This window comes from Vicia villosa, linkage group LG7 (genome assembly GCF_029867415.1).
Source record: "Vicia villosa cultivar HV-30 ecotype Madison, WI linkage group LG7, Vvil1.0, whole genome shotgun sequence".
Classification (NCBI taxonomy): domain Eukaryota; kingdom Viridiplantae; phylum Streptophyta; class Magnoliopsida; order Fabales; family Fabaceae; genus Vicia; species Vicia villosa.
The window spans coordinates 58,841,474-58,859,065 of NC_081186.1; the positions used below are offsets into that span (position 1 = coordinate 58,841,474).

At 33.5% G+C, this 17,592-nt stretch overlaps 1 protein-coding gene across 1 annotated transcript; it reads right to left on the reverse strand.

Moving 5' to 3' along the window:
* Positions 1-8,153: 8,153 nt before the first annotated feature.
* Positions 8,154-10,064, reverse strand: LOC131619147 (uncharacterized). Its single transcript, XM_058890278.1, has one exon. The coding sequence runs from the start codon at positions 10,062-10,064 to the stop codon at positions 8,154-8,156; it is 1,911 nt and encodes a 636-aa protein (XP_058746261.1).
* Between the last annotated feature and the right edge of the window lie 7,528 nt (positions 10,065-17,592).

Genomic DNA, 17,592 nt, shown 5'->3' on the forward strand with positions numbered 1-17,592 from the left:
ATCAAGAGGAAAAGGAAGGGTGCAATTGGGTCACACTGCATGAGCCCTGTTTGAATACTTATTTCATTTATTGAGCAACCATTAATTAGAAGATAAGAGATTTATAAAAAGATCCACACATTCATCTAAGTATTCCACCTCCCGAAAAACCTTAACATCTTCATTATTCACTTAAGAAATGACCATACACTTAAGAAATGACCAATTAACTGAATCATACACCCTTTCAAAATTCACCTTGAAAATAAATAGTCTTATCTTAGACTTCTTAGCAAAGTCCAAAATATTGTTCATTTCCACAACTACGTCCAAGAGTTTCTACCTTTAATGAAAGTCATATGGTTAATAGAGATGAGTTTGTCTATTACTAGGGCAAGTCTAACTGCTATGAATTTAGATTGCAACGTATACAGGGATATAATGTACGGGTGTGATTTCGGGTTTCGAGCGCGAATTTTACATTACCTAAACTCGTATCTAAAATATCGGGTGACACCCGAACCCAATCAACTCGAATTTTCACCCGTTGACTTGGAGATGCTCTTAGTGAAAAATCACACAACTTTTCAAGCCGACTAAATTAATACTACTAGTAATAATTATATAAAAAACAACAATATTTTGTAAAAAGAAAAACATAATAGAATTGAAATAAAATAGATGAATTTGAGATTTTTACCTTTTCCAACGAAATGTTCAGATTTTGATCTCTCTCAGCAGCATTAACATTCTCACTTGTTGTGATATCAGTTTCGTCTCTAGGTTCCTCCCTATGCATGATTCAACCATATAATAAGATCATGAAAATTTAAAAATTCAAAATATCAAAATCATTTGATGATGATATTGTGGGAATATCAAATTCACTAAATTGAAATGGGATTACTCATAAACTAAAACATTAGTATTTTTTATACAAAATAAAATAATTTAATAAAAATAATTTTTCAATAAATAGGTGCATAAGGACATACTTGGGAATTGTAAACTCAAAATCACAAATCATTTGTTCTTCAACAACATCATTGTCTCCATTCAACAAAGAACTGAAAGTGACTTGCTCCGGCAACCTAAAAAGTAAAATTATATTTTTATACCATTATTAGTTGAATAAGAGATCGTTAATTATTATTATTATTATATACAGTCAATATAAAATAATTTAATAATTATTATTTATTGATGGTGTAAATTTTTTTTACACTGTCAATATATTTCAATTAAATCTTAAATCCATTGAATAATTAATTAAAATCCATAATATTATTAATTTGATAACAAATAGAGGAGCCATACACCATTGATGTGTTGATAGCATCATTTCCTTCCTCTTGAATATGTGAATCTTCTATGTTTGAGTTCATTCCCTCCTGACAAAAAATATATATATATCAAATTAAGTGTTGAAATAAAGAGATTAGCAAATAATTAAATAAATAAATATAACTCAATAAGGATCTTACAATAAGGATCTATAATTTTAAGAACGGATTTTTGGACTATGATTTTAACGAATTTATTTTTTATTATTGTTATGTAGATTCAAATTCATCATTTAAAATTGAACAAGTGAGATGTTGCTTATTTAAATATGTGATTCTGCATTTGATGTTCCTGCACAACTATTAACTAAATTAATTTAATAGACCTTTAACGAGTATCTATTTATTGCATTTGTGGTAATTGAATCGAGATCGAACCGTCAGTAAATAAAAAGTTAGAAAACCACCGTTATTTATTTAAACATTCCCTAATCAATTAATGATATATTCAGGCATCTAAACTAAGTTTTGCGATTATTAATCAATTAAATTTAATTGTCTCAACTATTAACACTTTGTTTTATAGAAAATAATAAAACATATACTCCATCCATTTTTTATTATAAGTCGTTTTAGACTTTTCACACATATTAAGAAAAATAATAATTATTGTATGAAAATGAGAAATTACGAAAGTTTTTACAAAATTATCCTTCATTAATGACATGTAGAAGATAAATTTATATAATTGAAATGAAAGAGAATAATAAATATTTAAGGATATAATAGGAAAAATAACATTAATTATTCATTGGAATTGTAAAGCGATTTATATTAAAATACAAAATATTTTTCCAAAACGACTTATAATAAAAAACGGAGGGAGTATATATATATATATATATATATATATATATATATATATATATATATATATATATATATATATATATATATATATATATATATAACACATGACACAAAAATTTCGAATTGAATTGAATTATTTACATTCACTTTCTCTTTTTCTCTCCAGTTGCATTTACTTGTGTAAGAGGACACGCATTTAGGACATGTATACACACACATTCAATGCATCACTAATAATTGGATTGAGATAGATGATTCAAAAATATAATTTTTAATTTTAAAATTATAATTTAAAATAAAAACAATTTGATATTTTGATTAAACAGTCACTAATGCACTGAATACGTGCATGAGTGACTGTTGCTACAATAAATTCTCAGATCTCAAAACTTCATAAATTTTATATGTGAAAATGTGCTTTGACATAAACAAATAAATACATGAATAAATTTAAATGTACAAGGATAAATTTTTAAAAATATTGAATAAATACTTACTAGGTTTTCCATGAGGTGGGAGCAGCTACCACTTAGTTCAAGGTTATTTAGTGTTTTGAAATTATTGAAGAGCTTAAACAATAAAAGGCTGGAATTGTTTGGAATAAAAACATGTATATATAGACAGTCCAAATTGAGAATACAAGGAAAGAAAAATTCAATCATGAAAAGAAAGACCAAAAATATAATTATTTAATTTTACAAGGAAATAAATATATATTAAGGATTATTTATTTATTTATTTTCTTGACAAAATAGCAAAAGAATTAGTAAGTACGTTGAACATCACGAGGTTTTAATAAAAAATGAAAAAATAAATATTATTAACAAATTAGCAGTGATATTTATCTATCTAATATAAATAATGTTGAAATATTCTTTTAAAAAATGAGAAGAAGAAAAACATTTATTAATTAAAGAAATATTAATGATCATTTTACAATTTTCAATTGTCTTCAAAAAGATTAAACTTTATTCTTTAAGAATATAAATATTATAGAAATTAGAAAATTCAAAATATAACATAAAAATTGAATGCAAAAAACTAAAGTTTGAAATAAATTAATAATAATACAAATGTATCTTATCTATTGATTAATTAATTAATTAATCAATTACTTTTACCTTATTTTCATAAATTATATTTTTACTAACTAATAAAATTTTTAAAAATTTATTATTTTAATAAATAATTTGACTTCGAAACTAAATAAGACTTAAATTATTAAAATATAATTTTCTAATTTTAACTATTAATAGTTGAAAATAGGGGACCATGTCGAGCATTGCTCAAGTTGGAGGACGTTGCCTACCTCCAAACAAGACTAAGACCAACATATTCTTAGTTGCCAAGAAAAGTCTTGACCCATTCTTTCTTATAATGGGAATGATGTTTTATTTCCTTATTCGTTTTCAACTTCCTTTCCTTCGGACTCGTCGAAGATTTGAGTGTTGGTCCTTGCGGTTTGTGCATAATGGGTTATTGATTTAGGGTCTTTCGGTCGTCAATTATCACTTGCGGAGTGTATTCCCTATATGGATGAATTGATGGAATTAACCTGCCATTTTCTTGCTCTTGGTTGTACTCAAACATTGAGGGAGACATAGCTCAATGGCGAGTTAGAGTGGGCAAGATTGAAAGCTCAGAAGGATATTGAGACCCTTCTGCATGTACAAATCAAGTTGGATGAAGCTAATTTATTATTGATGATTTGTGATAAAGAGCGTTGTCATTCTCACGAATATTCAAAAACAATTATTTAGAATCATCGAACGATATAGAAGTACTTCAGGGATCATATCTAATTCTTGGGCGGAAATAGAAATGAGGTCCAGGATTTGGTGATCATCAGTGTTGAAGAAAATAAGATTAGGTAGACCCAACTTTTGGCTTCAGAGATAGGGCTTGTTCCCTCAAGCACAAAAAGGTACTCCTGAAAAGACATTATGATCAATTTAAATTTGAAGGACCAAAAAAGTAGTTTGTTTCACTAGTTTTGGAAAATGTAGAATTTAGGAGGTTCATTAGTAACATGTCTTCAAAATAAAATAAGATCTCCGATATATCTATAATATTTTTTGGCTTGGACAAATTTGTTTTAAATATGAGGTAGGGGCTACTTGTGTTGGCGTTCAAGATTTTGATAGTGCCATTACTTGAATTCGGGTTTTAAACCCTAACGCTTTCCTAGTAACTACTAGCCTGGATGTTCTTAAAATAGTGAAGATTGGCCATATCGAATGAGAATTGTGTACTTTCCCAAAATTATCTCATCTTAACCCGAGTAATGTTACAACCTTTAAGACCTTGAATGTGTGTGTAATAGTTTGATTTGATAGACTGTTTGGAAATTGTTCAAACTCATGGTAAAATGATTTTTGAATGTGATTGAGTGACGCCTTTATCTTTTAAGTGAGATGGTGAGAAATAGAGAAAATTTTAAAAAGATATGGCATGATTGACTTCATTTGATTTATTTATCTTGAAGTTTGAGAAAGGAAGTAGAAATTGAGCACGGTCATTGAAGTACTCTGGTAAGTAGTGCCAAACTTAAACATTATATCATCAAAGTAGGTAATTTCTCAAGTTTTTCTCATATTTTTTTCCTTATAATTGTATAAATTTAAAGTGATTTTTCTTTTAATTTGGTTAAGTTTTTGTAGGTTGGAATAAAGATTCCCAAGAATCATAGAAAAGGTCCATTTTTGCAAAAATCATCCTAGGTAAACAAATTATGTGGTATTTTGACGTGAGAGTTATGATGGAGAAGAAATAAGAGGACTCACACATAAAAAATAAAAGAAAAATCATAGAAAATGCAAGTTGGAGCAAAAATGTGTCACATCAACAAGTTAGAGCGGTCTAATTTGGAACACAAATCCACAATTCATTTATTGAGAAATAGCGGTGTCTAAGATTTATTGGAGCGACACAATTATGGAATCTTGTTTTGCAGGTAATAGGTTTTTGTTTTGATGATGACAATTGTGAAGAATAGAATAGATATTCAGCATGACAAAGATGCAACATGATGACAACTGTAAAAGATAAGAAAAGAAAGATAACATCAACAAGATGACAATTGTGAAGAACATAGCAGATACTCAGCATGATAAAGATGCGATCATAAAGAAATTCAACCAATTTACTTAAAGCAGTTAAAGATGCAAGTCATGGGTTTGATAAGGATTGACAAAAATTTCAGACATAGGTAAACCCTCAAACATCAACAAAGTTTCAAACAAAGGCAAACAAATAGATTACATAAAATGCCTACAAAAATCTCAAAGCAAGTTTCAACACAAAAAAAAAAACTATCAAACAACGCTTAGTGGAGTTAATCTCCCAATTTAGTAAGTGAGTGAAACTTTTGTAAAAGCAAAAGTCTTCCTTTGTAGAAGTAGATGGCTATAAGCGCGCGCGCGCACACACACTTAAAACCTTTTATAAAATGTTTTAACAAGAAAAAGCTTTGAAGAAGTATAAAGAAGTTGCATAGAAAAAGATGGGATAATTCAAAAAGCCAAAAAATATTTCTTAACTGAATCTAATTGATTAGATTATCACTTCCTTGAGGAATAAGGCCATTTTAACGTGCTCAGATCATATGCAAGGACTATATATCAATTATTTCCTATTTTGGAACTCATATTCGTTATTTTTTAATGAACTAATCAATTGGCTCAATTGATTAACAACATTTATTTTGGCTTTAATGAAATTTCCTCTTTTAGGGAATTTCAAGCCTATAAATAGAGGTCTCATTCCTCAGTTTAAAACATCCAGAAAATGAATTGTATATTAACACACACACACACACACACTCTCTAAATTTTTATTTTCACTTTCTCTCACTAATACTTATAGCCAAATGCTTTTGTAAGGAAAAATCTTTTGTGGGTAAGGTTTCCTTGTAATTCTCGATGGTTAACATTATATAAGTTCTCCAAGAATTTTGTTAATGCATCTTGGATGAACACAATCCATTTAGGGATAACATATGTGGTTATAAGCTAAACTCGTTAAAAGCTTTGATTAGAGATTGTATGATCAATTCCTATGTTTATTTAGGTTGAAGATCGTTAATATTGATGAACTTCTCTTGAGGCTCTTAGTAAGCCTTACTTATTTGAAGGTTGAAGATTATCAATATTGATGAAATTACCATTAGGTTCATGGTTAGCTCGTTTAAATCCATGGGTTAGAAGATCAGCCTGTTAAAATATTAAGAGGTTATTGATTATCCTGTTAAACCAAATTGATTTCAGATATTTCATGGAGAGAATATTAATCACTTTAATCAATAGTTGAGAAGGAAGCTTGACCACTTCCATCTCAGCATTTCAATGAAGAAGACGCAAATGATCATATATTCCATTTTGTATTATCAAGGTTGTTGGACAACCACCATTTCCTTCTATAAGGGGGTTCGTGAGCTTCATTTACTAAAATCTCTCATGTACTTAATGGAAACTCTCAAGATCAGTTCTTGGGGAGAGGAGTATGGCTTTTAATTTTTAGGGTTAATATCTGGAAATTCTAGTAACACACGAGGGATTTCGTATCGGATGTTATGACATCCACTTCAGAACAGATTATGAAATTTTGCAGAGAGTAAACAAAACAGTAAAAACAATAGAGAACACAAATGATTATTTACCCAGTTCGGTTCAACCAACCTACTCTGGGGGATACCAAGCCAGGGAGGAAATCCACTATAAGCAGTATTAATTCAGAGCTAAACTCCACCATTTACAACTCTTCACTTAAGACCTACCCAATGCAATTTCAATCTAGTGCTAGACCTGAGTCCCACTCCCCCTCAATCACAACAGTGATAACAGACAAACAATAATAGAAATCTAGTGAAGACACACTTCAAACAAATCTTGATTTCGCTTCAAAGCTTCAATCAAGAGACACAACACTCATGCTTAAAAGCTTAGAGTGACAAAACAATTACAACTAAAAAAATACTAGTCCAATAAAATTATCTAGGTGACAATTTCTTGGCTCACAAGAGAATCCTAAAACACAAACACACAGTGGAAACACAGACTCAAACTTCGTTCTTCAGTCTCTAAATCTCCGAGTCTTCAAATTAGGATTAGATGCCCTTTTATATAAGATAGCGCATGGGTCTTGGGCTTGAGAAACACAAATTAAGTTTAATTCACTTAAACCAATCTCCACGATTCAGAGTGATAAATAATAGGGCAGCAAGAATCACTTCGAAATTAGCACTCAAATAATATGTTTCCTAAAATACCTCCTGAAATAAATAAGGAAACACACAAACAAACAGAAATAGAAATAGCAATCAAGCTGACATAAAATGATGTCACGACATCCAGCTTGACATCCATCGTGAAACCAGTATTAGCAAGCTACCACATTCTGCATAGCACACCATAATAAAGTCATGACATCAATCTAGATATCCACTCAAATGCACATTGTTTTACCACAAAGTGCAGCCAATCAAGAACATCTACAAACTCCCCCTTTGGCAAATTTTTGGCTAAAACAATCTGGTCACCATCAGAGAAACACAGCAGCATAAAATAACTAGCATACAACCAGAAGCGGAATGGCTAATAGTGACACACATACAAAGTAGAGGCAGGAACAACACCACATACATGTAGCCAGCACACTCATCTCAGAATTCTACAAGATAGCTACACTACTCAAGCACAAATTTTATAACTCCATATGATAGTTACACTAGTTAAGCACACATAAACAGACAGCAACTGGCTTAATCATTAAACAAAAGACAATTTGTTCTGAACATACAAAAAGAACCTTATTCTGGTGGTGATTGTTTGTTATGGGGTGACAGTTCTACTCCCCCTATTTAGCCATAAATGTTGCCAAAGCAACATATCAACACATTGTACGTACATGCCCATATTCAAGAGAAATCAAAATAAATGATATCAAAAGATAAACAGAGCTCTAGTCATTTGACTCAGAGCCTTCAGTAGCATCCTATTCTTCTTCCTCAGTGCCATCAACATCTCATTCATTAGCATTGTCTACAAGCTCAGCATCAGATTCAAGAAAGCTTATCAGTTTCTCAAGGCTCATCTTCCTTGCTTCAAGCTCTTTACAGGTTTCTTTTAGCACAACTATAATCTCTGACTTACTGGTTTTAGAGCTCCCATGGAATGTCCCAGCAGATGTTATGACAATGTCAGGAACATGGGTTCCTTGAAAGAGCTTATGATGAAAGAGTAAAGGGCTTGCTCTTTTGCACACAGAATCTTTGTCATTCAGAATGTTAGGAAATTGATTCAAGATAATCTCACAAATAAGGGAGAGGGAGGCAATGGGGCCTTTAACACTATAGCTACCAGCATGCTTTAAGGTTTGCTCAAAAATATAAGTCCCATAGTCAACTTTGGTCTTAGTACCTATAGCAAAGATGAATTTACCTAGAACAGCAGAAATTGTAGACTTGTGTTGAGTTGGCACATAGTTGGCAGCTCCAATCTTATGAAGTATAACATATTTCACACTTAGCTTGCTGGCATTCAACTTTCCTTTGACAGGCCAAGTCTTTACTTGTCCAGCAGTAATTACCTTGCACATTTGATTATCAGACACTTCTAGCTCAGGTTGAGCTTCATTGGATCTTTCCAGAAATTTGTTGATCACAGTGGGGGAGAAGTTAACACAATTTCCCCTAACAAACACTTTCAAGTAATCCTTAGCTTTCTTGTTGGCACAATCTTCATGTAAATTCACAATGAACTCCTTCACAGGGACTTCATAACATTTGGAGAATTGAGTCACAGTTTTTACCAGCCCAACTTCATGAATGAGATTCATAATCTCTTCACACTCAAGAGCATTCTGAGCAAGCTCCCTCTCTAAGGCCAATATTTTCTGATAGACAAATTTCCATCTGATTACACTGGATGGATAGTGAAAAGAAATATTATCAATAGGAACTTCAAAGACACTAGCAGCAAGCTTGCTAGTAGAGGCCTTCTTCTTGGGAGGGATGTCATTGACATCCAGAGCAACATCAGAATCTGACTCATTCTCATCAACAATTCTAGCCTTTCTCTTCTTAGGCACCACTTTGCTCCAAGATTTCTTGGGGCCAACAAAAGTGGGCTTAACCACAGTCTTTTTCTTCAGAGAATCCTCATCCACAACGTGCTCCCCTTTCCTCCTCATAAGCCTTTTGGCTATACTTGGATTGATAGAAGCAACCAAGTCATCATCAGGGAGATCATCAAGGTTGATCACCTTATCAGCATTGGTCTTCTTAGGTTCTTTCTCTTCAGCTTGACCACCTTCAGTGTGGCCCTCATCCTTATCAACAGAGACATTACCATCATCTTCACAAGGTACCTCTTCATCATCTACAACACCAACAGGGACCTCCGTGTGATCATCATCAGCAACACCATCGTACTTACCAACAGTCTCTTCCACATCATTAACATCATTCACATTGACAACATCATCAACATTATCATTAATAACAATGTTTTCTTCATGAGCAGTCGCATCCATATCCTCATTTACTTGGACATAATCAACATCATTACCACTAACATGCATATTGTCTTGTGACTCAGGAAACACAGAATTTAAAGGAACAAAAATCCCAGGGACTTGATGTTGTTCATTCAAGATACGAGTGACAATTTTAGCAATGGCATTGTGAGCATGCCTAAAACCTTGTTTAGTCAATTCTTCCCTAGAGGGAAGAACAGAGGATTGAGAAGTCTGACCAGAAATAGACTTTTTAGGTTTTCTTGTCGTTTCTTTGGTTCTTCGTGCATGTGATGTTCCTGGTTTCTTTGTCACAAAATCGTCTGGAGTCACCATCTGTAAAGGGGTGACCTCAAGAATCTCATTAGGGTTAATGGGAATATCCTCTGTACCTTGAACATGAGTAGAGGAAGCAGACATTTTCAAGGGAGATTGAGGGTTTGACTGTTAAGACATTGAGAGAGACTTTGGAGGAGATAGAGAGAGCTTGTTATTTCTGTGGTTGGAGGCGAGATGTGAGAAGTGCAAGAGACTGAACCCGAAAGTATGGTAGTGAGTTAAGAGGTTGAGAGGAAATGATTGCACTAGGAGAGGGAGATTTAAATTTTGACTAATCATAAAATCTGAAATATTTTTCTTATTCAAAAAGTAATTCCCAAGGAACTGTAATTGCTATAATTCTTCATACATGCAAATACCCAATTTGCTTCTTAAGTTTTCAAATTGAGTAGCATCAAAGGCTTTAGTAAAGATTTCAGCACTTTTTAATTCAGTAGCCACATGCTCTAGAGTAACCACTCCGTCTTCCACAGGGTCTCTTAGGAAGTGGTGTCTAATCTCCATATGCTTGGTTCTGCTATGTTGAATAGGATTCTTTAAGATATTAATAGCACTTACATTGTCACAGTACAATGTCATGACATCCTGAGTGACATTGTATTCATACATCATTTGTTTCATCCAGACCAACTCATCCTCAGGTTATACTTGATTGACAGAATGCTTAGTCACCTTCTCTGACATCCCACCAAAGACTATATCATCCACATATATCCGAGCACTCATGAGTTTTTCACCTTCATCCTTCACAAAAAGGGTTTTGTCTATCCCTCCTTTCCTGTAACCATTTCCAGCCAACCTTTCATACCAAGCTCTAGGAGCTTGTTTTGGTCTCCTTCTTTTAAAACTTCTTGTTTTGCCTCTAGAGTTATTTTTATTTAAGACACAACTTGAATGCTCAATCTTATCACATAGCTCAAGGTGAGATGGCTCTGTTCTAGTAAAGTTTCTTTGTTGATAGACCATCCTTTTGGTAAGTACACGATCCTCAGGACATGTGGACTTCAAGTGACCTATATTGCCACATTGATGGCATCTCTTATATGAGAGAGGTGTGCCCCTTTCTTGATGTTTTCTTCTATGTTGGAGCTTTTGATTAGACATCATCTGCTCCATCATGTAAGGCATGTCTCTTACTTCTAAATTTCTATTATGTGATGTATTCAGCAACTTTCTTTCCAGAGCATCAATGTTTGACATGAGACTTGCATTTTCTTCTTGTAGGAGAATGTGAGCATTTCCATACTCTAACAATCTTGCACATAGTCTTTCATTCCTTATATAGGTCTCAGAGAAAACATCAGCAAGTTCACTAACAGTGAGTTCTCCAACATATGTCTCTTCATCAGATTCATCCACATCTTCAACAACATTCTTTATCTCGGTAAAGGGATCCACTATTTTGACTGATCTTTCTTGATGATTATCCTCAATCTCTTCTTTGGTCATAGGCGATTCAGAGAAATACTTTGAGATTCTAGACTCCAATAAGTAACAATTTTCCTTAGACCTATACCCCTTCATGACTTCCTTATGTTCTCCATTTGTGACGATACATTCTTTTTTTTGTGAATCTGACATTGAAACCTTGGTCACATAGTTGACTGATGCTGATCAAATTTACAGTCATTCCTTTTACCAGCAGAACATTGTCCAGATTTGGAACTTCAGGACATTCTAGTTTTCCAACCCCTTGGATTTCTCCTTTTTCTCCATCACCAAAAGTCACATAAATAGAGGAATGAGGAATGACATCTACCAATAGATTCTTTGTACCAGTCATGTGCCTTGAGCAGCCACCATCAAAGTACCAATTTTCTTTGGATGACACCCAAAGGGGCGTGTGGGCTATTAAGGTTGTACCGTTAGCAACCCATTGTTGTTTCTTGATTAGAGTGTTCTACTTAGGTTTTTCCTGAAGTGTCTGATTAGGATAGCCATACAGTCTGAAGCAAAAACGTTTTATGTGACCAAATCTTCCACAGTAGTGGCATATCCATTTATGAAATTTCCTCCTTGTATGGTTCATCCCCCTATTTTCATGAAGTCGTGACATTGGTCTTGACATCATATTTGGCATGTAGACTTCAGGCTTTCACCTCTTGAACCCTAAGATGGATTCTGATCTGCCCACAAATCCTATTCCAGACATGTCTCTTGATCTCTGTCCAACCTGCACAATTTCTTCCAGTGTGTCAGTTCCAGCGTTCAACATTCTGACAGATTTTGACATTTGATCAAGCTTGGAGTTCAACATGCTAATTTCACCATTGAGTGAGTCTATGGTTGCAAGATGTTCTTTCTTTTCAGTTTACAATTCCTTTATGAGTTTCTTTTGCTTCTCCACTTGTTTACAAACTTCAGCACTCCTGACATATAGCTCTCTGTATGAGGCTGCAAGCTCATCAAAGGTCAGTTCATCTTCATTGGAATCATTATCAGATGCATATACACTCGTTAGTGTTGTGATATGTTTTGCAGTTTCTTCTTTAGACTCACTCTCCCAATCTTCATCAGACCAAGTGACAGATAGCCCTTTCTTTTGCTCTTTAAGGTAGGTGGGACATTCAGCTCTAATGTGTCCATAGCCTTCACATCCATGGCACTGAATCCCTTTTCCTTGGTTGGTCTTCCCTTCAGGTTTGGATCTTCTACTAGAGTTATAAGACTTGTCGTTGTTAGAGGGAGTGTTCTTGACATTTGGTCTGGATTTCTGATCTATTCTTTTAACAAACTTGTTGAATTGTCTTCCAAGTATGGCTATGGCTTCTGACAGATCTTCATTACTTCCACCATTTCTTTCTTTTGAGTCCTCTTCAGTGATGGATACAAAAGTGATAAGTGCAAAAATATCGTTATTTTGTGTATATAATTAGTTGCACTTATCGATACTTTTTGTTAATACTGTTTGAATAATTCCCCGTTTTGTTTGTAAATCCGTATAGTTTGTGAATAGTTGTATTTTCATATACTTATATATTGTTTGATAGTTTTTGTGTCTTTTTGTAGGTATTGATGCGTATTTGGAGCACGATCAATAAAGTGTCGAAGACACGGCTTCAAACACGCGATTTTGAGCAGTTCTTCGGCGGATAAGGCTCAAAACAAATATGATAAAAATCATCAATTTCATTGATATTTATTCATTGTTAGATATAGCATGGAATAAGCTTTCCAACGCTTCGAACCGGGCGCAAATTGGAGTTACGGTTCTCAAGATATGGCCAAAATAAGATTTCAATTTTCTGTTGAGCGGGCTAAGCGCGGAATTGCGCGCTAAGCGCGGTCTGGGTAGTTTGGAAAGTCATTAAATAGGGAAAAATCATATTTTTTAGGGTGATGCTTTGGGGTATTTGTTCCCAAAGTTATCACCTTCATTTTTTGTACATTAGAGCTTAGAAAACAACATTTATGGCTTGCTCATGGATGATCCGTGGTCGGGAGCTTAGTGGATCGTGTTTGACACCGCGAGAAATTGGATTTTCTTCTCTTCCTCTTCTCTTTGTAACCATTTATGTTGGGGTTTTGTTGTAAGTTTGCTTTGTTTATATGTATATTTATTGCTCACGGTGTTGTTTAATGCTTTCATTACAAATCTTCATTAGTGATTGCTTTCTCTATATGGATTTGGATTGTTTCAGACATGGATGATTCGAATCCGGATTTAGGAAGAACATTTATTGGGTTTTAATTCTAAATATAGATTAAGGCTTAGTATTCACTTGTGTATCAAAGTTTAATGCTTCTGTGTTGTGCTGAGAAATCGTTGACGCGAGCAAAACAGTTGATTTCGCACTTTGCGTTAGACATAAGCTCTGTGTGAGTGGTATGTGATGATGTTGATGAGTAATTTAGGTTGATTTCAATTGAGTAGTAAGTTTAAGTATTTAACGGGTATATGAGTTCCAAATCTCGAGAGTCTCTATTGTCCGAATAATGAAATTCTTTTTATGTTCATAAGTTAAATTCTCGCATTTACTTTAAACTCATTTTAACCCAAAATCATAAACACGAGACTTATCAAACGGCAGTTCGATAGCACTAATCCCTGTGGAGACGATAAATCCCAGATAAATATTTCCAAATCTTTTGTTGCCTGCCCTATACAACTTCAACAAAATGGCGCCGTTGTCGGGGATTGGTGTTTTATTGAATTTGCATTGCAATAGTTTCTATAGTGTTGAGTTTTGTATATATCGCACATATTGTATATTCTCACTTGTTTATATTGATATTTGTGTACATGTTTACTATACTTGCACATGTTTTCTATACTTGTGAATTTGTTATATTATTGTTTGTTCTTTTCGCATTTGCTTGTGTGTGGTTAGGAATAGCCGGACGGAAGTAACTTGGAGGAACGTTCTTAAATAACAGGCGTCGAGCTTACGACGTAAAACAAGCATGTTTATTCTTTTTAGTTTTGTTTAGTTTAGGTAGTGTGATGCAATTGTCTAAACAAATTTAGATCGGACCAGTTCTTAAATTTCAAATCTTCACTTTTAAATTTGTTTAGACAATTTCATCTGGTATTTTGTTTTGTTAATATTAATAGTTGTGTGTTTGTCTTTAAGCTTGTTTTGAGTAGCTTGAGGAATTTTAGGTGATTTTCCAAGTTTGATCGTTTCGACTTGCGAGTGTATGGCAATGATTTTGTTAAAGTGTTGTACACGTTCAAGGTATGTGTTTATCGCTTTCTAGACTTTAGCATATTCATGATACTTAGGCTTTTTACAACTTTTATGTCATTCATTCTTTTGTATACTTGTTCGTTTGTGAATCACTTTAGTTCCCACCTTTTTATGAGATAGCTTTTCATTGTTCACATATGCTGGAGACCACAATTCTTGTTCTAACTAGATTTTATTATGCTTAATCTTTTGTTTGTGTTGATTATATGATGCATGAAAGTGATCAAGGCATTTTTGTTCCATTTTGAGCACAACTATCTTGGCCAAATAGTCAATTTACCTTGTAAGTGTGTGATCATTAGTAACCCCTTTGAGCTTTTTGTCAATGTCCATGTTGTTTTGCTAAATGCTTGTCTTTGAGTGTTTGGTTTTCCTTTTTGTATGGATGTTGATTTCTTTTTTATTGAACTTTCAACTTTGTGTTGTTGTATGAATTTTTACCTTGCCTTAGAAAGTAGGGAGTATTCACATGATGATACGGTTGAATTCAAGTTGGGGGAAAATGATTATGCATTTGTGGTTGATTACTATGAGGTTGAAAGAAAAGAAAAAGAAAAGAAATGTGAAAAAGAAGTGAAAAGAAAAAGAAAGAGAAAAGAGAAAAGTTTTGAAAAAAAGAAACAAAAAAAAGTATGGAATAATGTTGTGTTTATAAGCATGTGAATGGTTTGATAAATTTGGGATTATGAAGAAGTTTGATTGAAAGTTTATGTTTGAACTTTTGTGAGTTGATCACTCCCTTAGGTTTGGGCAATTTTTGTTTCGATTAGCCTTAGGAATTATCCATTGTTTGTTCACCCGACCACATTACAAACTTGAAAAGTCCTTGTGATTCTTGCTTTTATGTTTTCAACATGATTTTTGGATGGTTGCATAATTTAGTCTTTTGTTTGCAAGATTGTTGGATGAGTGAAAATACCCCACTTTTGTATTTTTCATCTACCGATGATTGTATGCTAGGTGTGATTCATTTGCGAACTAGTGTTGTTTTGGAATGTTCGGTATATTCTTTGTATTTAGCATTTGTGTCATGTTTATGTTGTCGTCGTAGTTTAGTGGTAAGTATGTTTCTTTGTGTGTACCGTTTTTCATTTGAGCCATGCATTTGTTTTCGTTTTTCAAAACTTGTTGTTGCGTAATTGCTTGGATATCTCTTTTTGTTTCCTTGAGTTAGTTGATTCTTGTTTGAGGACAAACATGTTTAAGTTGGGGAGAGTTTGATAAGTGCAAGAATATCGTTATTTTGTGTATATAATTTGTTGCACTTATCGATACTTTTTGTTAATACCGTTTGAATAATTCCCCGTTTTGTTTGTAAATCAGTATACTTTGTGAATAGTTGTATTTTCATATACTTTTATACTGTTTGATAGTTTTTGTGTCTTTTTGTAGGTATTGATGCGTATTTGGAGCACGATTAATAAAGTGTCAAAGACACGACTTCAAACACGCAATTTTGAGCTGTTCATCGGCAGATAAGGCTCAAAACAAATATGAGAAAATTATCAATTTTATTGATATTTATTCATTGTTAGATAGAGCATGGAATAAGCTTTCCAACGCTTCGAACCAGACGCAAATTGGAGTTACGGTTCTCAAGATATGGCCAAAATAAGATTTCAATTTTCTGTTGAGCGAGCTAAGCGTGGAATTGCGCGCTAAGCGCGGTCTGGGTAGTTTGGAAAGTCGTTAAATAGGGAAAATCATATTTTTTTAGGGTGATGCTTTGGGGTATTTGTTCCCAAAGTCATCACCTTCATTTTTTGTACATTAGAGCTTAGAAAACAACATTTATGGCTTGCTCATGGATGATCCGGGGTCGGGAGCTTAGTGGATCGTGTTTGACACCGCGAGAAGTTGGGTTTTCTTCTGTTCCTCTTCTCTTTGTAACCATATATGTTGGGGTTTTGTTGTAAGTATGCTTTGTTTATATGTATATTTATTGCTCATGGTGTTGTTTAATGCTTTCATTACAAATCTTCATTAGTGATTGCTTTCTCTATGTGGATTTGGATTGTTTCAGACATGGATGATTTGAATCCGGGTTTAGGAAGAACATTTATTGGGTTTTAATTCTAGATATAGATTAAGCATTAGTATTCACTTGTGTATCAATGTTTAATGCTTCCGTGTTGTTCGTGTTGTGCTGAGAAATCGTTGACGCGACCAAAACGGTTGATTGCTCACTTTGCGTTAGACATAACCTCTGTGTGAGTGGTATGTGATGATGTTGATGAGTAGTTTAGGTTGATTTCAACTAAGTAGTAAGTTTAAGTATTTAACGGGTATATGAGTTCCAAATCTCAAGAGTCTCTATTGTCCGAATAATGAAATTCTTTTTATGTTCATAAGTTAAATTCTCGCATTTACTTTAAACTCATTTTAACCCAAACTCATAAACACGAGACTTATCGAACGGCAGTTCGATAGCACTAATCCCTTTGTAGACGATAAATCTCGGATAAATATTTCCAAATCTTTTGTTGCCTGCCCTATACAGCTTCAACAAAAAGCTATGCTCTTGTTCTTCTTTTCAACATTGTCACTTATACTCATCTCAAAGGTTTATAGGGAACCAATGAGTTCATCTACCTTCATTTTGCTGATGTCCTGAGCTTCTTCTATAGCCATAACCTTCATAGCAAATATCTTAGGTAGTGATCTAAGGATCTTTCTTACGAGTTTTTCTTCAGACATCTTTTCTCCTAATGAGGTATTGGCAATTTCAAGAATATTCATGTAGAAATCATGAATGGTCTCATCCTCTTTCATCCTGAGATTCTCAAACTTAGTGGTTAATATCTGAAGTCTAGACATCTTTACCTTGGATGTACCTTCATGCGTTGTTTTGAGAGTTCCCAAACATCTTTGGCCAATTCACAGTGCTGCACAAGTCTGAATATATTCTTGTCTATTCC

Coding starts and splice junctions, on each gene's coding strand:
- LOC131619147 (XM_058890278.1), bottom strand. CDS start 10,064: ATGTCTGCTTCCTCTACTCATGTTCAAGGTACAGAGGATATTCCCATT.